The 25,590-nt window shown below is 66.6% G+C and overlaps 2 protein-coding genes across 8 annotated transcripts; one reads left to right on the forward strand and one right to left on the reverse strand.

Annotated features, from left to right (window-relative positions):
- Positions 1 to 1,072: 1,072 nt before the first annotated feature.
- Positions 1,073 to 5,766, reverse strand: LOC134145235 (uncharacterized). 2 transcript variants are annotated; one of them, XM_062584572.1, is made up of 6 exons: positions 5,484 to 5,766; positions 3,169 to 3,286; positions 2,801 to 2,944; positions 2,339 to 2,719; positions 2,045 to 2,170; positions 1,073 to 1,949 (listed from the first exon to the last, which is right to left on the reverse strand). In XM_062584572.1, exons 1-6 carry the CDS (start codon positions 5,540 to 5,542, stop codon positions 1,701 to 1,703), a joined length of 1,077 nt encoding a protein of 358 aa, XP_062440556.1. In that variant the 5' UTR covers positions 5,543 to 5,766; the 3' UTR covers positions 1,073 to 1,700. The 2 variants fall into 2 exon arrangements, with proteins under 2 accessions (XP_062440556.1, XP_062440557.1); XM_062584573.1 differs by having other exon boundaries at positions 3,169 to 3,508; positions 5,484 to 5,522.
- Positions 5,767 to 7,606: 1,840 nt separating this feature from the next.
- KLF8 (KLF transcription factor 8) lies at positions 7,607 to 24,627 on the forward strand. Of its 6 annotated transcripts, none has more exons than XM_062584859.1 (6): positions 7,607 to 7,683; positions 18,777 to 19,326; positions 19,940 to 20,086; positions 20,614 to 20,716; positions 20,878 to 21,020; positions 22,372 to 24,627. In XM_062584859.1, the coding sequence occupies exons 1-6, from the start codon at positions 7,657 to 7,659 to the stop codon at positions 22,551 to 22,553; spliced, it is 1,152 nt and encodes a 383-aa protein (XP_062440843.1). In that variant the 5' UTR covers positions 7,607 to 7,656; the 3' UTR covers positions 22,554 to 24,627. The 6 variants fall into 6 exon arrangements, with proteins under 6 accessions (XP_062440843.1, XP_062440841.1, XP_062440842.1 ...); XM_062584857.1 differs by lacking the exon at positions 7,607 to 7,683 and adding an exon at positions 17,082 to 17,223; XM_062584858.1 differs by lacking the exon at positions 7,607 to 7,683 and adding an exon at positions 17,082 to 17,223 and having other exon boundaries at positions 20,878 to 21,014.
- The last annotated feature ends 963 nt before the right edge of the window (positions 24,628 to 25,590 follow it).

Raw genomic sequence — 25,590 nt, forward strand, 5'->3', positions numbered from 1 at the left:
AATTAGTCTTGCAAGAGGTAGCTAAAAAGCAAAGGCTGCTGTTACGTGAAGCAGCATGGAAGAGTATTAAAGTGTCGATACAGACTCACCGACGCCAGCGTAAGCAGGAGGTGTATCAGCAGAGGGCTGGCTCTGCACTGGCAGAGGCTCCTTAGCTTCAGCCCTGCCCCTGCTCTCTGCAGACTGGGATTCAATCTGGATGCCAAAATCAATGACACTTCCTTGTTCAGAGACTTCCTCTTTGAGCCTGCAAGCTGACTGCATAGTAGCACCTCCCCCATGGGTCTTGTGGCTAGACTCCCAGGTGGTTTAATGAGCCTGCTACTGCTGCACCATGGTTGCATGGTGGGTATTCCCCAAAACCAGCAGGTCAGGCACAACCGAGCAGCAGCACAATATCCTCCCGTCGCTGCTGAGTAACCTCTGCCCAGGTCACGTTAACTATCAACATAAGTCTAGGGGGAGGCTGGTTGGTGCAACTTCTCTGCTAGAAACCTTGGAGAGGCTTTATAGGGCTTCCAGCACTGGGCTGCAGCTGCTCACTTGGTCCAGTCCTTTGGGTGCCTGCAAAGAGGCTGGCACAGTCCTGATGCTCTGTCAGAGGCCAACAGGGTTGCTGGGTGGCATGTCCTGTCACCACTGTCGTGTTGGGCAAGGCTGGAGAAACTAGTGTGAAGAAATTCACTCTGCCATCAGTTCAGTTCCCATAACTGGAGGAAAATTAGAGAGAGGCATTTTCCCAGCCTGAGAGTGAGTCAGCTCTGCCCGCAGTGACTCCTGGAAGAGGTGTCTATCCTTGTTTTTTGCCACAGCCATCAGTGGCATCCTCCTCTCCTGGAGGAGCTAACCTAGTCCTTCGCTAGTCTGCTTGCACATCTCGCCTGTGCCTTCCTGGCCATGCTGGAGCCTCAGATGCCTGGTCCTAGCTTTGATGAAAAGGGAGACCTTGGTTCTTAGTGTCTCTCAGTAAATTAAGTTTCTGGATCAAATGCCTTTCTTTTTTCCTGAAGAAAAGGCCAAGTTACTGCCCCTACATCTCACTGCCCCTGAAAAACAGAAAGAAAACAGGTGGTTCATTTTGTATTTTTTTTATTCAATTGCTTATAGAAAGTCTCAACAGGATGCCAAGAAAATGGATTAGCATAAATAAATCTGGATTTGACCCTAGCCATTCCTCCTCCAGTTCCAGCCTGGGGAGAGAGTAGCTGAAGCCTCCAAGTGCTTGAACGAAAGCCCCTCCACGGGAGCGATCGCAGCCCAAAGAGATGCTGCTGGAACCAGGGCTGAGCGGCAGCAGCGTAGCGAGAGTCCCCGGCAGCCGCAGGGGCGGCAGAGCCCTTCCCTAGCACCGACATAGCCACTGGGCTCAGGCCTTTTTCCTGGTTATCTTTTTACAGGCCCTGGACTTTCTAGCTGGTGCTCCAAGTCAAAAAGATTCAAACTTCCTGCTCTTGCATCCAGGCCTTGAAAAAACGAAGGAGAGATTATGGTGAAGATGGAGTAAGTTCTGCTCTGCTGGGCTGGACCGCGGGCAGCCAAGGCAGCCCTGACTGAGGAGCTCCCGAGGAGGGTTGTCCACCAGCAGCGGGTGAACAAGCATCCCAGGTCCTGTATGCAGGATCCTGGATCCACCCGGCTGCTGGCGCAGGAGAGGGCACGAAGCAGGGCGAAAGGCGAGGAGGGGAGTCCACTTCTTGTTCCTAGTAGTCTCCGCCGAAAGCGGGGATGTGGGCCTCCGAGCGTCCGGCGTGCTCGCCTTGCTTGTGGCTGGGCTTCTCGCAGTGCCGGCCGCAGCTCGGGGCGGAAGAGGCAGGCGGGCCTGGCTTGTCGTGGCCGTTGCAGCGATGGACCAGGACGGGCTCCCTGGAGGTAGACTTGCTCTTCAGGAGGCGCTGGAGCAGCTGCTTATCTGACCTTTCTTTCCTGAAATCGTCCTCAAAGATCTTGAGCTGAGAAGAAGAGCAGGGCAGAGTGAGCGGAGGGTCTGAGGGGGCTTTAGGTGCCCGCGGCTGCGGGGGCCGGTGGCCGCCTCAGCCGCGCTCACCTGCTCCTGCAGCAGCACCATCTGCAGCCTCATCTCCTCTTCCTTCTTCCGCAGCTTCTCGTTTTCGGCCTCGACGCGCTCGCGGTCCCGGTGCTCCGTCCTGTAATCGGCCTCATAAATTTCCGTCTGCAAAAGCGGGAGGAGGCGGGTGAGGCGCGCCGGCCGCCGTGAGCGGGGCGCCTTGTGGGGACGGGGGCGCTCCCGGCGCGTCACGGTTCGCTCCCGCTTCGAGGGCCGCTTCGGAGAGCGCCGCACGGCGGCTCCTCTTTGCCCCGCTCCCCGGCGCGGGCTCACCTGGCACTTCAGGGCCTCCAGCTGCTCCTTCAGGTCGGTCACCTCCTTGTCGGGCTGCCCGCTGCTTGGGGCGCGCTGCCCGCAGCCCCCCTGCGGCGGCGGGCGCGGGGCAGCCGCGCGCTCGGGGCTCTGCGGAGGGCGAAGCCGGTGGAGGAGGAGGAGGAGGAGGGAGGGAGGGTCGGCCGCGAGCCTGGGGCCCCGCTGCGGCTCGCACCGCCCCGGCGGGTCACGGGGGGCCGGGGACCCCCAACTCACCGCCAGTGCGTGCCGCCCGTCCTGGCCGCGGTGCCGGTTGCCTTCCAGCTGCCGCACGTGCTCCTGCAGCTGCTGGTTCTTCTTCAGCTCCTGGATCAGGGTCTGCTCGTAGTACTCGCTCTTGCTCTGTGAGGAGGCGCGCTGCTGAGGGCGCCGGGGCCGGGCCGCGCCGCGCGCTCGCCGCCGCCGCCTCGGGGCCTCACGCACCTGCTCGCGGTCCAGCTTCGCGGCGAGCCGCTCCGTGAGCTGCCTGAGGCTCAGCATCTCCTGCTGCAGCGCCCGCACCTTCTGCTGCAGCCCCCGCGCGGTGCTGTGGTAGATCCGGTCCCACTCCTGGTTGAGCTTCACGAGCTGGGGCAGAGCGGGGAGGCGGCGCTGAGCCGCGCGGCCCCTTCCCGGCGCGCACCGAGGAGGTCGGAGCGGGACCCGCGGTCCTGGCTCCCGGCTGCCCGGGGTAGAGGACCTGGGGGGTTCCTCCGTGGTGCTGAAGCGTCCCCCCGCCCCGGCTGCCCCCCGCAAGCCTCCGGGTGCGGGTGTCCGGGGGCGCTGGCCCGGCTCCGGCGGGCGCCGCTCACCTCCTTGTTGAGGCGCCGCAGCTCCGTGTTCTTGTTCAGCAGCTGCAGCTTCTCCTCGTCGGCTGAGGTCACCGTCATGCCCTCGGAGATGTAAGTGACCATCTCCTCGGAGTCGGCCCTGCGGGGGACCGGGAGGGCTCGCCGAGGGCGCCGGCAGCGGGACGGATGCCCTCGGCGGCGGAGGCCGGGCTCGGGGCGGCCTCGCGGGAGCCGGGGCCCCCAGCGGCGGCGAGAGACGGGGCGGAAAGTCGCTCGGGGGACGCGGTGCCGGAGCGCCAGGGGCCAGGAAGCAGGATGTCAGCACGGGAAGCACCGGCCTCGGCGGCAGGAAACTCCGGCACTGGAGCAGCCAGGAAAGGGAGAATGAGCGAGCAAAGGAGCGGACGCAGGAGCAAAGAGCCCGCCGGCGCTCGGGCTCCCAGGTGGCTGCAGAAACCCCCCTCTCCTTCATCCGTAAAACCTGCAGAGTTGGGTTTTTCCCAGGAAAAAGTCCGGCAGGGTGGAAAGTCTCGCCTGGAGCGGTTTTGGTGGCTCACACACCTCTCGGCTGCCCTGGGCTCCCCACTTTCCCCAGCGGCAAGCAGAGGATGGCAGATGGCCGGGGCGCGGGGTGGGCGGCGTGGGGAAGCGGCCGGGGTACCCCATTTGGGCACAGCCGGGCTGCGGACAGCCCGTCTCCCGCATAGACCTTGCTTCCCTGCTTTCCTGTGCAGCCAGGAGGAAGGCACGGACCAAGCTCGGCTCCCGGCCGAGGCCTCCGGCCGCCTCCTTTCGCTGCGCTGTTGGGGCAGGAGCTCAGGCTTTGAGCACAACAAGCTGGGAGGACACCAAGTGCCCGGCAGAACCTGCCCTTGGGAACAAATGGCGAGGAGGTGCCAGGAAGGCAAAAGCGTTTTGGTGCAGTGTTCACGGGCACCCACTGAGCACTGTGAATGCCGAGAGCAACGCATGGGGCTGGGCAATGGTGGGGAACCGGCCATGCAGGGCAGCTCCTGGCCTGAGCCGTTCTGGCTAGCTGAAGATCTCGTGGGGAGACATAATGCCTGCACGGCTTCGCTGTGATGTTGGGGACAAGGGGTTCCTCTGACCCAGGGAGCTGGCACAGCAAAAGGCATATCTGCACCTAACAGGGGCATCGGGGAGCCTGTTGGAGCTGTATCCATCTCCCAGAGCTTGTGGAGCTCCCTTGTCCAGGAGCTGCGAGGACCTTGCCCACAACCAGCATGAAACCCAGTGCTGATCACAGCAAGGAGAACATTTCCCCTGTCTCCATCTCTGCTCCGGGCATTGCTGTGTCCTGCCCAGCAGAGCCTGAACTGGCTGAGCAGGGCCTGTGATGGGCAGATGGATGGGTAGGTGGATGGTGGACAGATGGATAGATGGGTGGGTGGATGGTGGATGGATGAATCAACGGACGGATGGATAGGTGGATGCGGATCTGGAGATTCGCAGGGCTCCACTCATGCTAGACCTTTGCTTTTAACGGCAGCTCGGGCCAGGGAAGGAGAAAGTGAGTCTCTCACCATGGAGCAAATCTTGCCCCACAACCTTGTTCCCTCTGCAGTTGCCCCAGCCCTGGGAGGGTCCGTGCCCCTGGGACTTCCAGCCTCCATCAGAGCTGCCGCAATGGGCCGAACAACGTCCTGGGTGGGTCCGTGGCCTCCTGTGACGCAGAGCCACGCACCCCCCCGCCTGTTTCCACGCTGACACCCCCCAGGTGCCTGCAGGGGCCAGGAGCCCCTGCAGCCAGCGGCCTCCGTGCGGAGAGGCACAACCGGCTGGGCGCGTGGGGCGAGAGGGGACCCACAGCTGGCGCCCCGGGGGACCCGCGGGCAGCGGGGCCAGCCCGCTCCTCCGCCGCCTGCCTCGGTTTCCCCAGCTGGGACGTGGGATAACGCGCCCGGCAGCCGCTCGCTGCGGTCAGCAGGGGAAGCGACGTGTTCGGCGGGCCCAAAATAACCTGCAAGTTGTGGCAAGCCCCGCGAGCAGGTCGGAGCACCCCAGAGGAAAGGGCAGGCGGGGGGGGGGGCAGGTAGAAAGTCCCCAGCATTTCACCGCTGCCCTTTCAAAATGAACCTCGTCTCCCTCACGCTCGGAAATGTTTTTGCTCTGAAGCGACATTTTCGCTCTGAAAAAGGCCTCCTTTCCAACAGTAAACCACCCGCGTTTTACCAAAAATGCCTCAGCTGTTTTCAGAACGGATCCCGACGCTGCAGTATGGGAGCGAGACGTTTCTCCTGCCCCCTCCCCCCCAAAAAAAAATCACCGGGCTGCCCAGGGGAGCCCAAATCCGGGGGGGCAGGGGGCGCACTTACCTGGGCAGAGACGGCGTGTCTGGCGGTGGCCTCTGGAAACAGAGATCTGGTGGGGGCATGTGGGCTGCAGGCAGGGATTCGGGTAGGGATCCAGGCAGGGATCCAGGCAGGGGTGCAGGTAAGATTGCAGGCAGGGATCCAGGCAGGGATTCAGGCAGGGATTCGGGCAGGGATCCAGGCAGGGGTGCAGGTAAGACTGCAGGCAGGGCTGCAGGTAGGGATCCAGGCAGGGCTGCAGGCAGGGATCCAGGCAGGGATTCAGGCAGGGATCCAGGCAGGGCTGCAGGCCGGGGCAGCGCAGGGCGAGCGCTCGCCTCCATGCAGCCCCCGAGAGGGCCCAGGCCTGACCCCGCCGGGCTCCGCAGCAGCCTCTGCCGCGGCCCCAGGAAGTCCCGCAGCTCTTCCCCGGGGAGTTTCCGCCAGCACGGGCGCCCGGGCCGCCGGGCGGGGGGGAGTTGACGGGGTGGGGGGGGACGGCCGCCCCCGGAGCTGCTGACTCAGGGCGCCCAGCTCCCGGCCCCACGGCTCACTTCCTCTGCCGGCAGCGCCCGGAGGCGAGCGCTCGCCCTCCCCCGGCTGCCCCCTTCCCTTCCCGGCACCAACCCTCCCCCCCCCGCCGCCCCGGGCTCGCCCGGCCGGGGGCTGAGCCCCACAGGGAGGCGAGCGGCCCGCACCTGGAGTCTCCGGGATGCACCGCCGCGACCGGCTTCGCGCCGAGCCCCGGCGCGGGGCGAGCGGCCTCCCGCACGCCACGCTGCACAGGCCGCCCGCGCGTCCCCGGCGGGCTCAGCCTCCGAGCCCCTCGCCCGGGCTCTGCGGGTGCCCGGGGCCCCAGCGGGAGCCGGGTAACCTGCTGCGGTCCCCTGCCCTCCCCGGCCGCGGCGGAGGCGCAGCAGCAGCAGCAGCAGCAGCCGCCGCCGCCGGGGAATTTCCCGGGCGCCGGCACGCCGCAGCCACATCCTGCCTCACGGGCCGGGGGCAGAGCCAGCCGTGCGTGGGGGTGCAAGGGGGCACGGGCGGATCGTGGCGGGGGGGCAGGACGCAGCCCCGCAGCCCCCAGCTGGGCTTCCCCAGCCACCTCTGCAATGAGTTTGTTGGGTCTCGGCCGGTGCCCATCTGTCCCTTGCCCTCCACTTGCGTCCTCCCTGCTGGCATTTGAGGGTGCTTGGGGGGGGCATTGGTGGGGGGTCAGGACGGCTCAGAGCCCCCCAACTTGGGGGGTGGGGCATCCGGGGCAGCGGGGGAGGGGGGGGTGCAGAGCCACCCTGGGGGGGGAACACACACTCTCTGCCCCCCCCCAAGCCTGTATCTGTTTCTATGGCGACGGTGGATCCAAGGAAGCCGCCCCATTGGCTGCTGCTGATGTCATCGTGGGGTGGGGTACCCCCTCCCCAAGTTTGGGGGGGCCATGCTGGTCCTGGCAGCCTGTGCCGGGGGGGGGGGTGAAGGGCCCCAAGCCAGGGCGGGGGGGGGGCGGCCCTGGTGTGCGCCGTGCCGCTGCACCCCAGGGGAGCGTGGCTGTGGCCACCCCCTGGGGCACAGCCACCCCCTGGGGCATGGCCACCCCCCCGCCGGGCCACGGCCACCCCCCCCCGGGGTCACAGCCACCCCCGGGGCACGGCCACCCCCTGGGGCACTGCCACCCCCCCGGCGCACGGCCACGCCTCCCCCCGGGGCCACAGCCATGCCCTGGGACACGGCCACCCCCGGGCCACAGCCACCCCCCGGGGCACGGCCACCCTCTGACACACGGCCACCTCCCCCCCCCCGGGGTACGGCCACCCCCCCCGGGGCACGGTGCGGCTTCACCGGCCCGCGAAGGCGGAGGCGCCGCAGAGCGCCCGCAGCCCCGGGCAGCGGCTGCCCGAGGGCTCCCGCGGGGCGCGGGCTCCCCGCTCGCGAGGCCCCGCCACGCCCGCGCTCGCGGCCGCGGCCTCGCCGTGGGGCCGCCTGCGAGGGGGCCGCGGCGGGGGAGGCGGCGTGCGGGGGCGGGGCGGCGGGCGGGGAGGCGGGCGGGGCTAGAGGCGGGCCCCGCCCCCCGCTCCCGCGCGGCCCCGCCCCCGCGCGGCCCCGCCCCGCCCCGCCCCGCGCGGCCCCGCCCCGCGCGGCCCCGCCCGGCCCGGCCGCTCCCCACGCCCGGCGCCGCCCGCGGCCCGGGGCAGCCGCGCCGGCGATGCACTCCGAGGACGCGCCGGGGAACGTAAGTGCGGCCGCGGCGAGCCTCCATCTTGCGTGGCCTCTTAAAGGGCCAGCGCGGGCGGGGCGGCCCTGCCGGCGGGCAGCGCGGGTGGCGCCCGCGGGCGGGACCGGCGCGGCGCGGCCGGCGGCGGCTGGGGCGGGGCCGGCGGCGGCGGCGGTTGGTGGCCGGCAGGTGCGCGGGGGCGGCGGGTGGGCGCGCGGCGGCGGCCCGGGCCTCGCGCCTCGCCGCCGAGCGGCAGCCGCCCGCGGGAGCCGCCGGCCGGGCGGCGGCGGGGCACGCGGCCGCGGGGCCGCCCTCGGGCCTGCCCGGCCGCCGCCGGCCCGTCCCTGGCGGCAGCCGGGAGCCAGCGCCGAGGGGCGGCTGGAAGGGCGAGCGCCGGCGGCCGGTCCGTGCCGCGCCGGCGGGCTCCTTGCGGGGCCGCTCGCCCGCAGCAGGGGCGCTCGGCGGGGCCGGCGGCCCGCGACGGCGCTCGGGGCCACAAGGCAGATCCTGAGCCCGGTTCTCGGCCCCCTTCTGCGTCCCCCCGCGAGAAGAAGCCGCTGATGGGCGCGTTTAAGGGCTGCTTGGTTCGCCTCAATGTCATAACGTGTTGGTATGCCGGTAAATACGTGTCTGAGGCCATTTTGGGAAGGAGAGTGTTTCAGCAGCTCACAGGAGGAAGAGGGTGCTCGGCCAAGACTACCTCCGAGCGTTTTGCTGATGGGATGCGGATGTCTCACGAGCGCTCCGGCTGTGAGCGGGAAGGATTTCCCCGTTCTCTTCCGTCAGGGCCTCTTGCCGTTTCCATCGCTGCGCTCCCGCTCTTGGTGGAGCCCAGGACAGAAGCCCTGTGCTCCCGCTGCAGACAAGGACAGATCTGGTGGGGGGACGAAGCCTCGTCTCACGGTTCTCCATCACCTGCCGAGCATCGTCCCTACCCCGTTCCCTCCGCGCGCTCCATTTTGCTCTCCCCCTCGAGACTCAAGGTCTTGCTCTCGGCTCTGCTTGACGCTCAGGGTGCTGCTTGGCTGGGATGGGGATGGGAGGACCTGACGTCTTCCTGGGAGGAACGTTGCCCAGCCTCAGGAGAGGATGCGTGCAGAGCGGGATCTGTTACTTCAGCTCGTCAGGGCTGCGCCAGCCTTGCGCTGCTTTTTGGTGTTTCATGTTGGTGAGCAGCCCCCTGAGCTGCCGAGGGCGCAGATCCCTGAGGACAAGCAGCGGGGTTTGGACTGGCTGGTGGCACAGGCTTAAAATGACCCGTCATCACCATATCTATTGAAAACTTCTATAACAGGGATGGAGTTAGGCTTGAAACCATTTCCCTCACCTCTTCTTGCCGGTGGCAGGAGGCCGTCCTGCTGCCTGCGGTGGAAGGAGGTCTTGCTGGGTGAAGATGTTTCTAAGAAATGCATCATTTTCGTGCTTTTTGCTATCAGTATGAGGGACAACTCTGCAAACAGACTCGCTTTAGCTCCAGGGTATCTGAGCCTGCCTGATAGCAGCTCGGCTGCTTTACTGGAGGTTGTTCTCCTTCCCAGCCCTGACCATGGCAGTGGTGGATGCTGCATCTTTAATGCAGCTTTTCCAAAATGTGTGGTGGGTTTTGGAGTTCAATGGCTGTCCTAAAAACACCTCTTGCAGCCTTCTTTCTCTGGCTGAGGAACATCCTCCAAAACAGCTCAGAGGAGACAACCTTTAACAATCTCCAGCTGCCCTGCAAGCCTTGCAGATCTCGAGGTCCTTGTGCAGTGCTTGCATCCTCTGGAAGAGCCTTCCAAGCTGAGGGGAGCTTTATAAGCTCCCAAACAAATGAGGATCCTTCTAGGTGGCAGAAACCAGCTCTTGACCACAAAGTCTCTGATGCTGGCTCCAGTGGCGTGCTTCTGTCTCCACTGATCCAAGTCCAGCCGAGACTTTGGGTGCCTTAGCCTTCAGCCCAAGCTGCCAGCTCTGGCTCCTCTCTGAGTGGGATGGCATGGGCATCTCTTGCTTTCTGGCATTGATTGTCCTCATCCGAGGTCTTCCTCCAAGCCCTCAGCTTCGTTATCTGCCTTCAGGGTGGCAGGGAACGTGCTGCCTCGAGAAACCTGAGCCCTGGGCCTTTTGGCGCTGACCCCATCTGCCCGGAGAGAGTTTGGCTCCCCCCTCTCCCTGCCATGCGTTTATTTTTGTTGGGGGTTTGGGATCTGCAACAAAAGGTTTCCTCAATGCAGCGTATGAGCCCTGGGGCGGTGGGATGGGGGGCGACATCACCGTCGGGCCGTGCGGAAGTCCCTTCCCTTGGCAGCTCGCCGCGCTCCTTTGCCGGGGCAGGTCCGTGCTGCTGCGCCTGGGCTCCGCGTTGCGGGAAGCGGAGGGTCGCTGACTTTTTAGCCAGTGTTTCTCTTTCCTTCCTGGGGAGGGTGGCTGAGTCCCTGTCCAACCCCACGTCCCCAGGGGCACGTGTCCTCTGCACGTGCTTCAATATCCGGTGCTAACCCCGTGTACTGCTCAGCTAGGTCACCCCGTGGGGGGACCTGAGACCGGGACGGGATCTCCTGCAGGCCACAGCGAACTGGAGCTGCTGCCGTTGCTGGACACCAAGTGTTTGCCCCTGCGCCTCCTTGCTCCCAGGGCCGCCCGGCGCGGCCGTGCATCACGGCGGGGCGCCTTGGCAGCCGCCCCGGCGTTGCCTCGACCGTGGGAAACGGCCGTGGTTGCCACGGGTGTTTATTTCCTCGTTACCTTCAAGCCTAGCCGGCGCGGGCTGAGGGGACAGCCTGCGAGCTAGCACGGCCCTGGCTCTGCCAGTGGCCGCTGGGAAAGGTGGTTGAGCCTGGCTCCGTGCCTCAGTTTCCCCACCGGTGTAAGAGGGCTGGAGGCTGCCGGCGGCGAGCCGGGAGAAGGGAGGCGCTTGCCCAGACCGGGCGCTGGCTCGCCTTTGGAGACGCTACTGAGGCTCGGTGCCTCAGTTTACCTGGCGGCGCCGCGGGGACAATGGGCCCCGAGAAAGGGGCTCGGCGCCTTTAAGAGCGGGCCCGGCTTCCGGGGCGGGGGGGGGCGGGCGGCGCCACGCGCTTGGAAGGTCACAGCGGGGGGGGGGGGGGGGGCGGGGAGGGTGGAGGCGCGCGGGCGGGGGGGGGGGGGGCGCGAGGGGCGACGTCGCTGCGCCCGGCGCGCCGCCCCGCCCCGCCCCCCACGCCCTTTGCTCTTAAAGGGCCAGGCTCTGCCGGGGGGGGGGTAGCGCGACGCCGCCCTCCTGCCTCAGTTTCCCCGCGGTGGCCGGCGTGGCCCGGCCGAGCCGAGCCTCTGGGACAGTCTGACCTTCCGGCTGGTCCCGGGGGTGGCTGGGGCCGTGTGTGCAGGCAGAGCCACCCCCCTGCCCCAAATCCTCCACGCGGAGGAAGCCCATGTGGCCGGAGTGGCCCCTGCTCCTTCCCCGCTCTCCGAATTGCTGTCCTTGGTGAGGCCAGGGGTCTCCTGTCCCCCCCTGGCTCTGCCCAGCCCCGTTTGTAGCTGAGGAGTCAAAGGAGCCGGGGCTCTGTCTGGCAGGGTCTCCTGGTGGGGAGGAGACCCCAGTGTGGCCTGGACCCCTTGGGCCCTAAGGAGCCCTTGTAGGTGAAGCCAGCCTGGGGCAGGGCTGCCAGGGCTCACTGGGGCCCTGGAGCTGGTAAGAGGGCTGGCAAGGGGTCAGTGGACTAGCTGGCATGGTATGGTGGGCTAGCTGACCTGGGGTAGTGGTAGTAGGCTAGCTGGCATGGCTTGGATGGCCAGCTGGTGTGGCGGGCTAGCTGGCATGCTATGGTGGGCTAGCTTATGCGGTGGGCTGGGTAAGTGGTGTGGTGTGGTGGGCTAGCTGGCATGGTATGGTGGGCTAGCTGACATAGTGGGCTAGCTGGCATGGCCTGGTGGGCTAGGTGGCGTGGCGTGGTGGGCTAGCTGACACAGTGGGCTAGGTGGTGTGGCGTGGTGGGCTAGCCGAGATGGTGGGCTAGGTGGCGTGGTGTGGTGGGCTAACTGGCCTGGTGGGCTAGCTGGTGTGGTGTGGTGGGCTAGCTGGTGTGGTACAGTAGGCAAGCCGACATGGTGGGCTAGCTGGCATGGCGGCTAACTAGCATGGTGGGGTAGCTGGCATGGTGTGGGGGGCTAGCTGACATGGTGGGCTAGCTGGCGTGGCGTGGTGGGCTAGTTGGCCTGTCCGCAGAGCCAGAGAGCAGGGTGAGCGCTGCGGGGCTCCGTGCTGCAGGCAACGCGGTCTGCGTGGGCTCGGGGCAGAGCGGGCTGGGATGCCGTTGTGTTCGGTGCGGGGGGAAGCGATGGATGGGGACCGTCGGGACCTTCTCCTCTGCGCAGCCCCCGGGGAGCACCCCTGGCCGCTCCGGCGGAGGCAGCGGTGCCGGGGCGGGAGGCGGGGGACAGCGAGAGCCGGGGAGGCAGGAGGAGGCAGGCCCGGGCGCGGTGGGGCCGCGCTGGGCGGTGGCTGGGTGGGGTGGCCCCGGAGCAGATGGCGTTGGCGTGACTCGGTGCCCTTCCCCCTCGCTGGCGTGCCTCCTGCCGGGGAGCTGCAGGAGAGGCTATAAAAAGAATGTATTAAAGTGACACGGCGGAGAGAAAAACCCGAGAGGGGGGACGTGTCCGCGGGCCACCGGGCTGCCCCACGCCGCGCCGCGTGCCTCTCCCCTCGGGCACAGGCAGCGGGATGCTCCCTGGGGAAGGGCGCAAGCCCTTCCCAGAGCTGGTCTGCACCGAGGGGGTGGGAGAGCCGCCAGGGAGAGCAAGGGGTCTGCCTCTGGGAGCTGGGTCTCTCGCCTGAGACCGGAGAGCTTCCTGCAGGGAGATCTGACACCCTGGGTTGGTGGTGAGCACCCAGATCCGTCTCCTGGCATGGCAGCGTGGGTGTCTCCATGCTCTCGCTCTCATGTTATTTTTGCTCGAGCCTGTTGCCTGGATTTGCCTGAGCTCTTTGTATCCTGTCTCCCTGCCACCTCCGTTTTTAACTCTTGCTAAGCGAGGCCCAACCTTCTCCCCAGCTCCATGCGTGGAGTGTGTCACCTGGGTGCCAGCTATGCTTGGCAGGAAAGGACAGAACTGGCCTGCTCGTATCAGCCGTGGACCCGCTTCCCGGCTGGACCCAAAGCAACGCAGGCCTGGAGTTTGGCCGGAAGTGAATAAATAGGAACTGATCCCCTTGAAAGGCGAAAACTGAGGTCCAAGCATGGACCTGCCTAGAGACCACAGCTGAGCTTTCAGTCGGGTGGAGATGTTCCCAGCTTAGCTGTCCACATAGCCTTTCCCTGGTTCATGTATAGCTAGGCCAAAGTGGAGAGGTCTTCCTCATATCCTCCTTGGAGACAGCTGGCCATGCAACTGTCTGAGCCACAGACTCAAATCTCGATGCGATCGTGACGGAAACGACATGCTCCGGAGAGCCTCCCGTCCCGCTGGCTCCAGTGGAGGTTGCAGGAGGGGAATAGGCTTGTCCCTTGCTTCTCACCCTCATCCATGGAGCGTGGCTGCTTTGGGCGTTAAAACAGCAACCCCCAGAAGTGGCCTTGTTTCCGTGGTGGCCCAGCAGGTCCCTCTCTCCCACCAGGCTTGCTTGCTGGGATCTGCAGGGCTTGGTTGACTTGATTGCTCTTTTAAAGGATGTTCTAGTTCTTCAAAGTGGGAAGTCACTTAGGACTGGGAAGAGGCTGAAGCAGGGGGCAGGAGGAAGAAGGGGACAGATGAGGAGCAAATGGCAGATGGAGCAGATCTCAGATCTCGCTGAGTAGTGCACAACACCAGAAGAATAAATAGCAATTAAGGCTAATAGCTGATGGGCTGGTTACTATACCAAGGTGTGTCCTACTGTGCATCTCTGAGCAAACCTCCCACGGCCACTCAGCCTCATCTCCCAGGGCCTGTGTGCTTGGGGAGACTGACCCGATTTAGCTGCTGCAGAAGAACTATTTCAAGCTCGTTTTCCGGGCAGGAAGATCTTTCAGAGGAAAGTGGCTTTATTCTGGAGTAACCACTGCCATGTCCTCTGGTGCCAAGGGGGCTGGTGGGTGCCCTAGGCCTCGGAGGGCACCCTGGGAAGAGGCAGTGCCCTGGCGTTGCAGCACCGCTGACTTGCCAGGCCTGCTTGTGCAGAGCTGGAAGAGGATGTCCTTGGCTTTCGCCCCATGGCTGGAAGGGGAAGGTGGAGCTAACAAGCGCTCCAGGGTATCGGGGAGCCTGTGGCAGAGGGGTCCCCCGCACCAGGTCTGGGGTTTGCCAGGGCGAAGCAGTAGGAGCTCTGCCTCGTCCCATCCCTGCTTTCCAGCTAGGGACCCTGGCAAGGAGACGGCCGAACCGCCCCGAGCCAAGCGCAAGCCGTGCTTCGTGTCTGCTGGCAGGAGGGTGCAGGGTCCGAGCGCCTGGTCCCTGCAGGGTCCCTGCGTGGAGCCAGCTTGCAAGAGCCTGCACCCGGAGCTCGGTGAGCCCGCAGCCCCGGGAGCAGAAGGTCATTTCTTCCTTTGGCGGTAGCGGCCGCGTCGGCGCAATTCCGCGTTTACCAGCACAGAAGCGTTTATCCTTCCCCTAGTCCTGCCCCGTTGCCCCCTGGCTGAGCACGCTGCATCTGTGTTTGGCTTGGACCTGGGAGGAGACAGCCTGGGTGCGTGGCACCTTTGCACGACTGTGGGGTGTGCACGCGCACACGGCTGCGCATGCACACGCACATGGCTGCGCGTGCACACGCATGTGAGCGAACGCGTCTCCGCGTGTCTTATGTGTCGCACGACTGAGCGTCACGCCCGGTCCGCAGGAGCTTTCGGCACGGGGGCAGTCCGGGGTGGGACCAGCGTTGGGAGGCTGCCAGCTCCGATGATCCTCCCAGCTGGGCAGAGAGCTCGTGTTTGCTCTCGGTGGCGCCTGGAGCAGCTTTGTGTGCTTTAACTTGAGTACCAGGGCGGGAGCCGGGATTGGGACCCGGAGGCTTTAGCGGGGCGGTGCCGAACGGAGGCAGGCGTTTTCCCTGCTTTGTGAGACGCTGTGGCCGAACTCCCCCCCCCACTTAACGATGCCATTTGGCTGCACCCCCCTGCTCCCCCCCCCCCAAGCTGGGCCGTGAGTTTTCCTCCCTTGCTGGTCGCCGTGCTCCATCTCGCCCTCGCAGCATCCCTGGGCGGCTGCTGGGGCGCCGGGAGGCGGAGGGTGGAGCGGGGAAGGAAATTCCTCGGGGAGGCGCGACGGCGGCGAGCGGCAGGGCGTGCCCCCCCCCGCCCCGCAGAGGCCCCTGGGCGGCCTGCTTGGGGCGCGGGGCGGGGGGGGGGGGGGACGCGGGTGCGGACGCGGGGAGGGCCGCCCCGCGCGCCCCGAGCCCGCGGCGGGAGCGCCCGGCCGCCTTCCCACGCCTCCCGCCTCGAGGCCCTACGCTCCCGCTGCCGGACGGGGCCCCCCAGGAGCCGCCTGCTCTGAATTAATTTTTAACTTTTTTTTTTCCTTCTTTCCAGGCAGGGGTGTGTTGAGGAGGGGGAGGAATTGCGAATTTATTTATTTTCTTTTCCTGCCCGGTGCCATCGTGCAAAACCGCGGCTCTCCGCGCCGCCGCTGGCCCGGCGCGAGTCGAGCCGTGCCCTTCCCGCCGGCAGCGGGGAGCGGGGGCGGCCGTGCCCGCCGCGGCCCCGTGCGCCGCCTCGTGGGGCCCTCTCCTCCCGCGCCGCCGCCGCCGCCGCCACGCGGGCCCCGGGGCCTGGCGGGCGCCGGGCCGGTGCCAGGGAAGGCGATGCTGGCAGTCGCCATGGAGACGCTCTCCCTGCGGAGGAGGCGGGCGGGAAGATGGGCGCCGGCGGGAAGCCCCGGGGCGCCCCGGCGCAGCCCCCGCGCCTTGCTGCTCGCGCGGCCGCCGGTGCCTCCGCGGCCCCCTTCCTCCCTCCTTCCCTCGGGAGCGGGGCTGGCAGGGCCGGGCCACCTGCCTTCTCCCGTTCGCCCGCCGCCCGGGTTCGGCGGTTTTCCGGCGCGCCCTGGGCGAAGCGGGCCGAGCGCGCGGGGCTCCGGCCGCGCTCGGCCCGGGGCTCGCCGAGGAACGCCCCGGGGCCGGCGGGGGAGCGGTGGGGGCCGAACCCGGAGAAAAGGCGTCTTTTGTCTGGGCCGCGGCGGCGGCGGCGAGCGGCGCCGCGTCCGGCCCTTTCCACCCCCTCCCTTCCTGGTCACGAGGCCCGTGGCTCGGAGCGAGCGAGCGGCGCGGGCGAAGGAAGTTCAAGCGGATTCGGCCCTCCTCCTCGCCCCGCTGCGGGGCAGCCCCGGGGCGGCGGGCCGGGGCTGGGGGCTGCTCCTTCCCGCCGGCCCCCGCGGAAGAGTGGGTGCCGCTGGGGGCCGAGGCCACGGGAGAAGGGGGGGCAGCCGCCTCGCAGCTCCGCGGGGTCTTTTCCCAGGGCTCGGTCTAGCCCTGCTTTATCCCCTCCCCTCCTTTTTGGGCGGGAACATATGGATGCTATAGGAGGCCTCCCTCCATCTGGTCCGCAGGGCCGCTGGGGGGGGGGGCCGGCCGGGCTGCGGCCCCCGGCTAAGGCTCCCTCCCGCCGCGCCGGCGCCAGGCGCCTCCCTGAGCCAGGCAAGGAAGGGGCCGGGGGGCACCTGGGGGTGCCAGGCCCCTGGTGTGTGTGCGCGTGCACACACGTGTGCTGGGGGTCCCGGGCTGCGTGGGTGTGCTGGGAGATGCCCTGCTTCTGTGTGTGTGCACTGGGTGTGTGCGCACCAGGTGTGCGTGTGCACTGTGTGTGTGCACCGCGTGCGTGTGTGCAGTGTGCGCGTGCACATGCGTGCGCACTGAGTGTGCGTCCGCTGGATGTGTGCGTGCCCCGTGTGTGTGTGCGTGCCAGGTGTGCGTGCATGTGTGCACACGTGCTGGGGTCGCCAGCTGCGTGTGCGCGCGTGCCCGTGCGCAGGGCGGGGGCCCATGTTTGTGTGTGCACGTTGGGTGTGTCCAGGGCAGGGGAAGGGCCCTGGCTGGGCATGCATGCGTTTGCGTGTGCGTGCATGCGTGTGCACCGCGGACCCCATACCTGAGTGCATGTGTGCACTTCGGGGCGTTCCCAGCCGTGGGCCAGTGGTGGGGAGCCCCAGCTGTGCGGGGGGGTCCCCGGCATGGGTGTACGCAGGCATGCATATACATACCTATATACACACTCACACACCCACCCCCCTGTCTGCATGCATGTGCAGGCACACACGCACGGGGGCCCGGCGCGGCCGCCCCCCGCCGCGCGGCGCTTTGTGCCGAGCCGCCGCCGCGCCTCGGGGCCGGGCCGGGCCGGGCCGGGCAGGGCCACGCCGGGCAGGGCCACGCCGGGCCCGGCCCGCAGCCCCTCCCTTGCCGCTCGCCCGCCGCGGCCGGTCCCTTTTAAGGAGCTCCACCCCGGGCTGAACCCAGGGTGGAGCTGCCGGGCTGTTCACACCTCTCGCTCGGCTCGGCTCGGCTCGGCGCGGCGCAGCTCGTGCGGGGACGCGACTCGGCGGCCGGGTCCGGGCGGCGCGGCGGGGAGCATGATCCTGCCCGCGGAGGGGATGAGCGCCGCGCACTCGCGGAGGAGCCCTTCCCGCGGCGCCTGGGCGGTGAGTGGCGCCGCCGCCGCCGCTTCCCCTCCCCTCGCTTCCCCTCCCTCCCCCGCGGCCGCCGGAGCGCGGGCTTGGCGCCGCGCCGCGCCGCTCACCTGGGGCCGGGGCATTGCCCCTTTAAGGGGCGGGGGGGCCGGAGCAGCAGGGGGCGCCGCGGCGGCCCCTTTAAGGCGGGGGGGAGGGGAGGGAGGGAGGGGGCAGGGCGGTGCCGCGCCTCCTCCTCCCTCCCCCCACCCCCGGCGCGCGGGGCGGTGGCGCGGACCGCGCCCCTCCCCTCCCCCCCACCCCGCGCGGGGCGGTGGCACAAAGGCGGGCTCGCACCGCCCCGCGGGGGCAGGGGGCGGGGTCTGGAGGGCGGGGCCTGGGGGGCGGGGCCGGGGCCGCGGGGGGAGGGGCGGGGCCTGGGGGGCGGGGCCGGGGCCGCGGGGGGAGGGGCGGGGCCTGGGGGGCGGGGCCGGGGCCGGCGCGCCGGACGCGCCGCTCGGGCCGGCGGGGGCGCGGCGAGGCCGGGTCACCCGCGGCGCGAGTTCGCCGGGCCGCGGCGGGGCGGGGCCGCGGCGGGGCGGGGCCGGGCGGGGCCGGAGCCTCTGCCCGCGGCGGGGCGGGGCCGCCTTGGCCGGCTGCCCGGCCGCCGGCGCGGCGCGGCGGGGCCCTTCTCGCTCCCCGCCCCGGGCAGCCGGCCAGGCGGTGCCAGCTGCCGCTGCCACTGAGCCCTGCGGCCCCCCCGGCCCGGCCCGTGGTGCCCCCCGGCTGAGCGGGGTGCGGGGCGCTCGGCAGTCCTCGCCCTTCCCTTCTGTAAGGCCAGACCCTGGGCTCGGCGAGGGCCCCGGTGGCCGGTGGGGAGCGCCCGCCTCCCGGAGCACGGCGGCGGCCCGCGGCCCCGCGCTCCTTGGCGCGGGCCCTCGCTCGGGGGGCTGCAGCGGCGCCGCTTATTTGGCCGGGGGGGGGGGTTGGCCGGGCTTTTGCCGCCGGTGGAGGTGGACACGTGCTCGGCACCGGTTGCCTTGGCCCCGCGGCCCCAGAAGAGCGTGGCCTGGAGACGCAAGCGGGGCGTCGGGCCGGCGCTGCCCCTTGGCCGCTGCCCCAGGCCTGCTCCTGCCGAGGCCTCGCTCCCTGGGCCTGTGCCAGGCCGGTGCCCTTGTGCTGCGCCGGGAGGACGGGCGCCTTCTCCTCCAGCCTCGGCAAAAGCTTGGCATCTCTAAGCTCGCTCCGCCGGCCGCCCCCTCCACGCCTGCTCGGGGTTTTGGGGTGCTCCTCGTGGCAGCATCCCGAATTTGGGTGCCTCCCAAATTCGCGGGTGCCTCCTGGAGCGGCCCTAGGCAGATGGGCCGCCCGGGGAAACGTTCAGGGATGGGCCTGGGTTGCCTTTCCCTCCCTGCGCCCAGCTGTGTTGAAAGGCCTGGTTGATAAACGTTTAGCAGTTAATTAGCAAGGGTGTTTGGGGGAGGGTGGCGGGAGCAAGTGGTGCCCGTGGAGGTTTCTCTCTCGCTCCCTGTTCCTGCTCCTGCTTTCTCACGGACCGTTTGGTTTCTCCTCGTGTTGCCTTGCAGGCCGGTGGGTCAGGCCACGCGAAAACGGCACCCAAGATGAGTTCGTCGTCACTCCTGGCTGAGGGCCCCATCGACCCGCCCGTGCTGCTCTCGGACATCAAAACGGAGCCGCCTGAGGAGCTGCTGGCCAGTGACTGCAGCCAGCCCCAAGCCGAACCCGTGGACCTGTCCCTCAACAAGTCAAAGTCCTTGGTGCCAGCAGCACCCCCGCCTCCTGTCTCGGTCCAGTCCTCGCCCATGCTGGTGGCTCCCCCCATCCCAGCGCCAACGGTGTCCATCTCTCCCTCGGGCTTGAGCTCCACCTCTGCCATCCCGGCTGTCCTGTCTCCTGGCTCCATCCTGGCATCCACGCAGGGCAGCGGTGGGCAGCAAATCCTCCACGTCATCCACACCATCCCCTCCGTCAATTTGCCCAGCAAGATGGGCAACCTACAGACTATCCCCGTGGTGGTGCAGTCCCTGCCTGTTGTCTACACCACCATGCCCACAGACGGTGTGACCGCCATCACTGTCCCGCTCATCGGAGGTGACGGCAAGAATGCCGGGTCCGGTAAGGCATGCATGATCATTTGCATGGGAAAAGCAGAAACTTTCTGGGCCCCCGCTCATCGAGCAGCGCGTTTTGTGGTCCTTTGGCACCCCCCTCGCCCAAGGCGTAGGGAAGGGCTTTGAGCTCTTGGGGAGGAGGCTGGATCCCAGGTGTGGAGAAGGGCGAGGAGCCTAGCACCTGTGGTGGGTCTTACTGGGGCTGAGCAGAGGAGGGTGTTGCTGGGGTGGGGGCAAGGTCTACCTTCCCTCCCCCCAGTAGGGTACAACCAGGAGACCCCTGCTCCTTCCTCTTGCACATCTGGGTACCCAGGTGGAGGTGGGTATTGGGTGTTTTTCCCCAGAGGGATGCTGCTCCCCCTCTCCCCTGCGGTGTGCCAGGGTCTGTCTCTGTGTCCCCCACATGTGCCAAGGGCTGGCTTGGCAGGACCTCGGCGTGGGGACCATCCACGTGCCACGGGGAGGGCAGGGGACACAGGCCGGCGCTGCCAGCCCGCCGTCCCTCCTGCTGTTGGCATGATGCCCGCCCTTCCCACTTGGTGTCTGTCAGAGCAGCTCTGGTTTCAGTTAAAGTGGCTCCCCCTGCTCCCCATATCCCCCCCTTTCCCCTTCCCCAGGACAATTCCAGCTTCCCGTCATGAGAAGTCCCCAGCGTTTCTTATCGGGGGGCCTGGCCTGGATCTCTGCTCCTCTGGGAACGGGGTGGCATCTGGCAGAGGAGGGGCAGGCAGCTGAAAGGAGTCAGCCCCCAGCAATGGGCGAAGGTGCGATGGGGAATAGGGCAGAGGCTGGTATCCCAAATTCCCACATCCTGCCGGGGACTGAGGCCAGGCCACGGGCAGGGGATAGGTAGCGGTGCCCTCGACTGTGCTAACTCAAAGGTCTTTCCCCACCGCTGCCAGGGGTGCCCCCCCCCCCCCGATAGCTCTGTGCCAAAGTGCTCTGCTAACGTGGGGAAGCTCCTGGCAGGCCTCTAGGCAGGGCATCTCCCTTGTCCCCACCTTGATTTTTTTATGTTATTTTATTTTTTTTTGATTGGGGGGGAGGTTGTGGGGGGAACCAACCAGCTGAACAACCCCACTTGCTGTCAGTGTGCTGCGGGCACACGGGGGGAGGGTGGCTGGGATGTCCCTTCATTTCCTGAGCTGGCGTGGTGGCAGTGAGCACGGGCATTTTGGGGGGTGGCTGGGCTGCTGTTCTTTGCTTGCATCCCTCACTCTGTCTGCTCTTGTTTCTCAATGGCTTTTCCTTTCCCGCCCCCTCCCCCCCCCCCCCCCCGCTGCTACTCCAGTGAAAATTGACCCCAGCTCCATGTATCCCATGGACATGAACAGTGACAGCGAGGACAGCGTGTCCGAGAGCGGCCCAGCCCCCTTCCAGGACCTGCAGAGAGAGTGAGTGCATGTAGAGTTGGGGTGATGGTGGTGGTGGTGGTGGTCCTGTCCCCTTCCCAGGGCCCTGCCCCTAGCGCAGGGCTCGGACCCGTGCCACGTGGCCCCGGAGCTGGGGGCCGCGCTGGCGGGCGACGCGGCCATGCCCTGCCTCCTCTCGGCAGGTCGGCAGTGGCGCGGATGCAGCGAGCGGATTCTCCTGACCTGAAGAAGCGGCGGATTCACCAGTGCGACTTTGAAGGCTGCAATAAGGTCTACACCAAAAGCTCCCACCTCAAGGCGCATCGGCGGATACACACAGGTACGGGTGAGTGAGAGTTGCAGCACCCTGGCGGCTCCCAGAGCCCAGGGCTGCCATATGGCACCCCAGACTCTCCCTCGTCCCCCTGCCCCATCCCATGCTGGAGGCTGTCGCTGGGCTGGGGGTGCCGGGGGTCCCCATTACCTGCTGCTGTGCTGAGGGGGGAGGCGGAGAGCCCTGCTTGGGGGCTGGGGGGGGCATCAAGGGTGCCACTGGCCACTAGGTGGCAGTGACACTCCACGCCAGGGCCTGGGGGTCCTCGGGGGCAGGGAGGCTCTTTGGGGGATCGGGGGCCTTTGGAGGGGGGGGAGCTTGCACCCAGTGCCAGGTGCTGGGGGCCTTCGGGGGATCAGGGGCCCTTTGGGGGGCTGCTGGCACCCAGTGTCAGATGCTGGAGTCTTTTGGGGGATTGGGGCCCCTTTGTGGGGGGGGTGCTGTCACCTCGTGCCCAGGTGCTCGGGTCCTTTGGGGGATCAGGGGCCTTTTTGGGGGGGCTGCTGGCACCCTGTGCCCAGATGCTGGGGTCCTTTGGGGGATTGGGGGCTCTTTTGGGGAGCTGCTGGCACCCTGTGCCCAGGTGCTGGGGCCCTTCGGAGGATAGGGGGCCCTTTGGGGGTGCTGGCCCCCAGTGCTGGGGCTGGGGGTTTGCTGTCCCTGTGTGAGAGCGCCCTGGCACTGGTGGAAGAGCGCGAGTGGCACTGGCGGGGGCTGGGTTGGGTGGGGGTGCTTGAGGCAGCCTCGCTGGGGGGTCTCCGGTGGGGGAAGCTCCTGTGTGGCGTGTCTTCCCCCAGAACCCGGCCCGAGGCTCCCGGGGACCCTCCTGCTCCCCGTTGCCTTGGGGCTCGGTGCAGGGTGCTCCCCTGGGGGGCCCTGCGGGACTCCCCCACCCTCCGTAACGGCCCCTGGGAGCAGCGTGGGCTGTAGTCACTACTGCAGTGGAGAGCCCTGTGCTGTGGCGCACCTAAGGGGGAAACCACCTTCCAGGCAGACACCTGGTCAGCCCGTGGGTGCTGCCTCGAGCCGCCTAAGGCCTGGGGACCGCCGCAGGCACCGTAATGCGCCTAGTAGGCTCGGAGCTTGGCGCACGGTGAGATACCGTATTACACCCAAAAGCAACGTCTGTCCACCTGGGGGCGCTACGGTAACGTGCCAAATAAGCGCCGAAGCTTACGGTAGCTGCGCTTCAGCGCTTGCGCTGCTGTGGCCGCCTTGGTGCCGCTGGTAACCCGTGCCGGGTGTCCTAAGCTCACGGCTGTACCCTCTGCACCCCGCTGATCCCGCCCCGTGTGCGCGTACACCCGCGCCGCTGTGTGCTTCCTGCCGTGCTGACTGCCCCTCTCTGCTCCCCTCTGCGCAGGTGAGAAGCCCTACAAGTGCACCTGGGAAGGCTGCACCTGGAAGTTTGCCCGCTCCGATGAGCTGACCCGACATTTCCGCAAGCACACGGGCATCAAGCCCTTCCGCTGCTCGGACTGTGACCGCAGCTTCTCCCGCTCTGACCACCTGGCCCTGCACCGCCGGCGACACATCATGATGTGAGGAGCAAGGCCCCGAGGCACGTGACTGCGGAGAAGGTGAGGAAGAGTGAAAAAGGGGGGGGTACTCCCCACTCTTCCAGGTGCAGGAGAAGGACTGCAGGGCCTGGGAGTGAGCGAGGCCCATCTCTGCCTGGCAATGAGCAAACTGTGGCTATCTGCATCTCCAAGCGTGGAGCCACCTGCCCCCACCACAGGTGCAAGATCTAAAAGAAAAAAAAAAGAAAAAAGAAAAAGAAAAAAAAAAAGATGGTTTCCAGACTGATTCTCCTTCTCTTGCTCCTGTTTCCTCCTTTTCCTGGACTTCTCCTCCCTCCTTCCAACATCCGGAGGCCCCTCCTTTATTTCTTACCCTGGATTCATCCAGCAGCTGCCTCTGGACCCGTGTGTCTGCCCTTCAGTCTCTCGCCCATCTCCGCGCACACCAAGAGACGTGCTTGTGTGCTTACGGCTGTCTCCCCCTGCACGCGAAGCTGCTCTGCTCTCAGTCCTCTGTGGATGCAACCTTGCCTGGCTGGCAAAAGGATGGAGGACCCGGCAGGGACAGCAGAGGCAGGCCGGGAGCTGGGATTAGCCCCGCGTGATAGCTCTCTGCCGCTTTCTGTTCGGGGGCACGCGCAGAAAGACGCTCGCTCCCCTTCCCCAGCCCACCGCTGGCTCCCTGTGGGTGCCCGTTCCCCGCCTGGTCCCAAGCCACCGGAATGCCTAGGAGAGGAAGGGGGACCTGGCTCTGGCGCAGCACCTCCTTTCGCATCCCTCTGCACGTGCTGGGCTTCACAGAATGTGCCGGGAGCGTGCAGGAGGGCAAAGGAAGAAAAGAAAAAGCAAGAAGAAAAGAAAAAAAAACCACCCCCAACAAGCCACCACCAGAAAAGGGAAACTTTGCGGAACATGGAACTGTGATTTTACTGAATTTTAAGGGGGGAGGGAGGGGAAGGGTAGGCAGGGGCGGCCAGGTCTCAATTTTTGAAGACTATGGGCCAACTGAACCATTTCTAACTTAAAAAGGCAGCAGCCTTGATACAGACTGTGGCCGTGCGCTTTTCTTTTTAATGGTAATTATTATATTTTGTGGGCCCCCTCCCTGCCCACTTGTCGTGGGTGGAGCGAGCGCTTGCTGGGAGGGCAGCAGGTGCTGGGGTTGGACCCTGGGGTGGCTGGAGGACAGGAGATGTGACAGGGCCCTGGTAGATGTGGGGTCGGTGGCAGCTTTCCCCCACCCCAGGCTCCTGTTGAGCTGGTGGGGTTGGCTTGTGCCTCGTCCTGCAGCCTGGCCCCTGCCCGCACCCCGGCACAGGGAGCGGCACAGGCTGAGCTTGGGGGGGGGGGGCAAAGCCCCTTGGCCCCTTCTCAATTCCCTGGCACCCCCCCCCCCCCCAAAAAAAAAAAGTCTCTTACAGCCATCCTGAGAAACTACCTTCCCTCTTCCCCTCCTTCCCCTCTGCTTTCCGCCCTCTCTGCCGGGAGCTGGGATGCGGGTGACCCCCTCCCTCGCCTGGGGGGCTGCTCCTGGGCTTCAACCCCTGCGTGTCCCCATGCCACCTGGGTGGGTGACCCCCCACCCCCCCTCCCATGCTCACCCAGCAGTGCAGATTAGAAACCCCCCCGTGCCTGTGGTGAAAAGGGGGGCAGGAAACCCCCCCCCCAACCTCGGGAGCTGGTTAGCAGGGGTTGGGGGGCCAATTTTTACTTACGGTGCAGCGGTGGGGGCGGGGGGGAGGCTTTGGGGACGCCACCGCCGAGTCGTCCCCTGTCCGGCCCCACCTCGGCTGGGGGGTTTTGTCTTGACACTCTGCTCTTGCTCGAGCTTTTTTTTGGGGGGAGGGGGGTAAAACCAGCTGCGCGGCGGGCGCGCGAGAGCCCCGCGGCCGGGGAGGGGGCGCGGAGCCGCCAGCCCCGACCTCGCCCGGCCGGAGCGGAGCGGGGAGCCTCGGAGGCGGCGTGAGCAGGGTGCGTTCGGGCTTGGGGTGGGGTTTTTTTTTTCCTTTTTTTTTTTTTTACCATGAAATTTTAAACTCTCGAGCTGTGATATTTGTACAAAAACCATTTGACGTTTTTTCTACATGGGAATAATATTGAAAGTAGATGAATTCTCGTGGTGTGTGTCTTGCTTTTACGGGGTGGGGGGGCACGGAGAGGGGGCCCAGCTTCCGGCGGCGTCGGAGCCGGGGCACCAAACGCTCTCCTCGACCTCTGCGCTGCGAGAGCGAGAGGGGCTCAGCTGGGCAAAGCAGCGTCCGATGCTCCCGCAAACTGGAAAAAAATTGCGGAGCTGCAAAAAGCGACGGATAAGGGTGTCTTTCCTTCCTCTTTTAAATGCTGAAATAGGTTAAAACCAGCAGCTTGTCCAGCTTTTGGGTTTAGCAGCGGGCTACCGTGACCGCCGACGGAGCGGGGGCAGCCCCGTGCCGGCCGGCTCCCGCGAGGAATTTTGGCTCCTGGGAGGGACGAGAGGGGCTGGGAGCGAAGCCGCGGAGGGGGCCGCGGAGCCGCTCCTGCTTCGGGCGCTCCTTGGCTTTCGGACATCAGAAGCTGAGCCACCAGGGCCTACAGCTAAACTTCTCTGCGCAGAGAGCGTGGATCTTTTTCCTTTAAACTGCAAATATTCAGGTCGCCAGTAGTCTCTTTTGAAGACAACTAGACAGCTGATTTTGGTGGGCAGACGACTTTCTGCGAAGAAAAAAGAAATATATATAAACTCTGCAATTGCACAGCGAGGCGCTGCCGCCTCTGCGGCGCTGTTAACTCACGAAAGAGCCTCAGTGCATGCAAATAAATAAATAAATGAAAGAGAAACGCAGCCCGAAGGGAGGGATTTTTTCCCCAGGGAAAAGATGCTTGTGCTCTTCCCGGTGCTGTTGGGAGCAGCCCGGGCTGCCTTCCTCAGCGTCGGCGTCCAGCTCTTCCTACAGCCGGTGACTTGCCCCGTGCCTCAGTTTCCCCAGCTTCTTTTGCAAAAGGAAAGGAAGCGTTTGCTTTACCAGTCATGGTGATAGCAGCCAAGGGTCAGCTCCACGTGGGGCAATTGCTGGAGGAAAGCT

This window comes from Rhea pennata, chromosome 11 (genome assembly GCF_028389875.1).
Source record: "Rhea pennata isolate bPtePen1 chromosome 11, bPtePen1.pri, whole genome shotgun sequence".
Taxonomy (NCBI): Eukaryota; Metazoa; Chordata; class Aves; order Rheiformes; family Rheidae; genus Rhea; species Rhea pennata.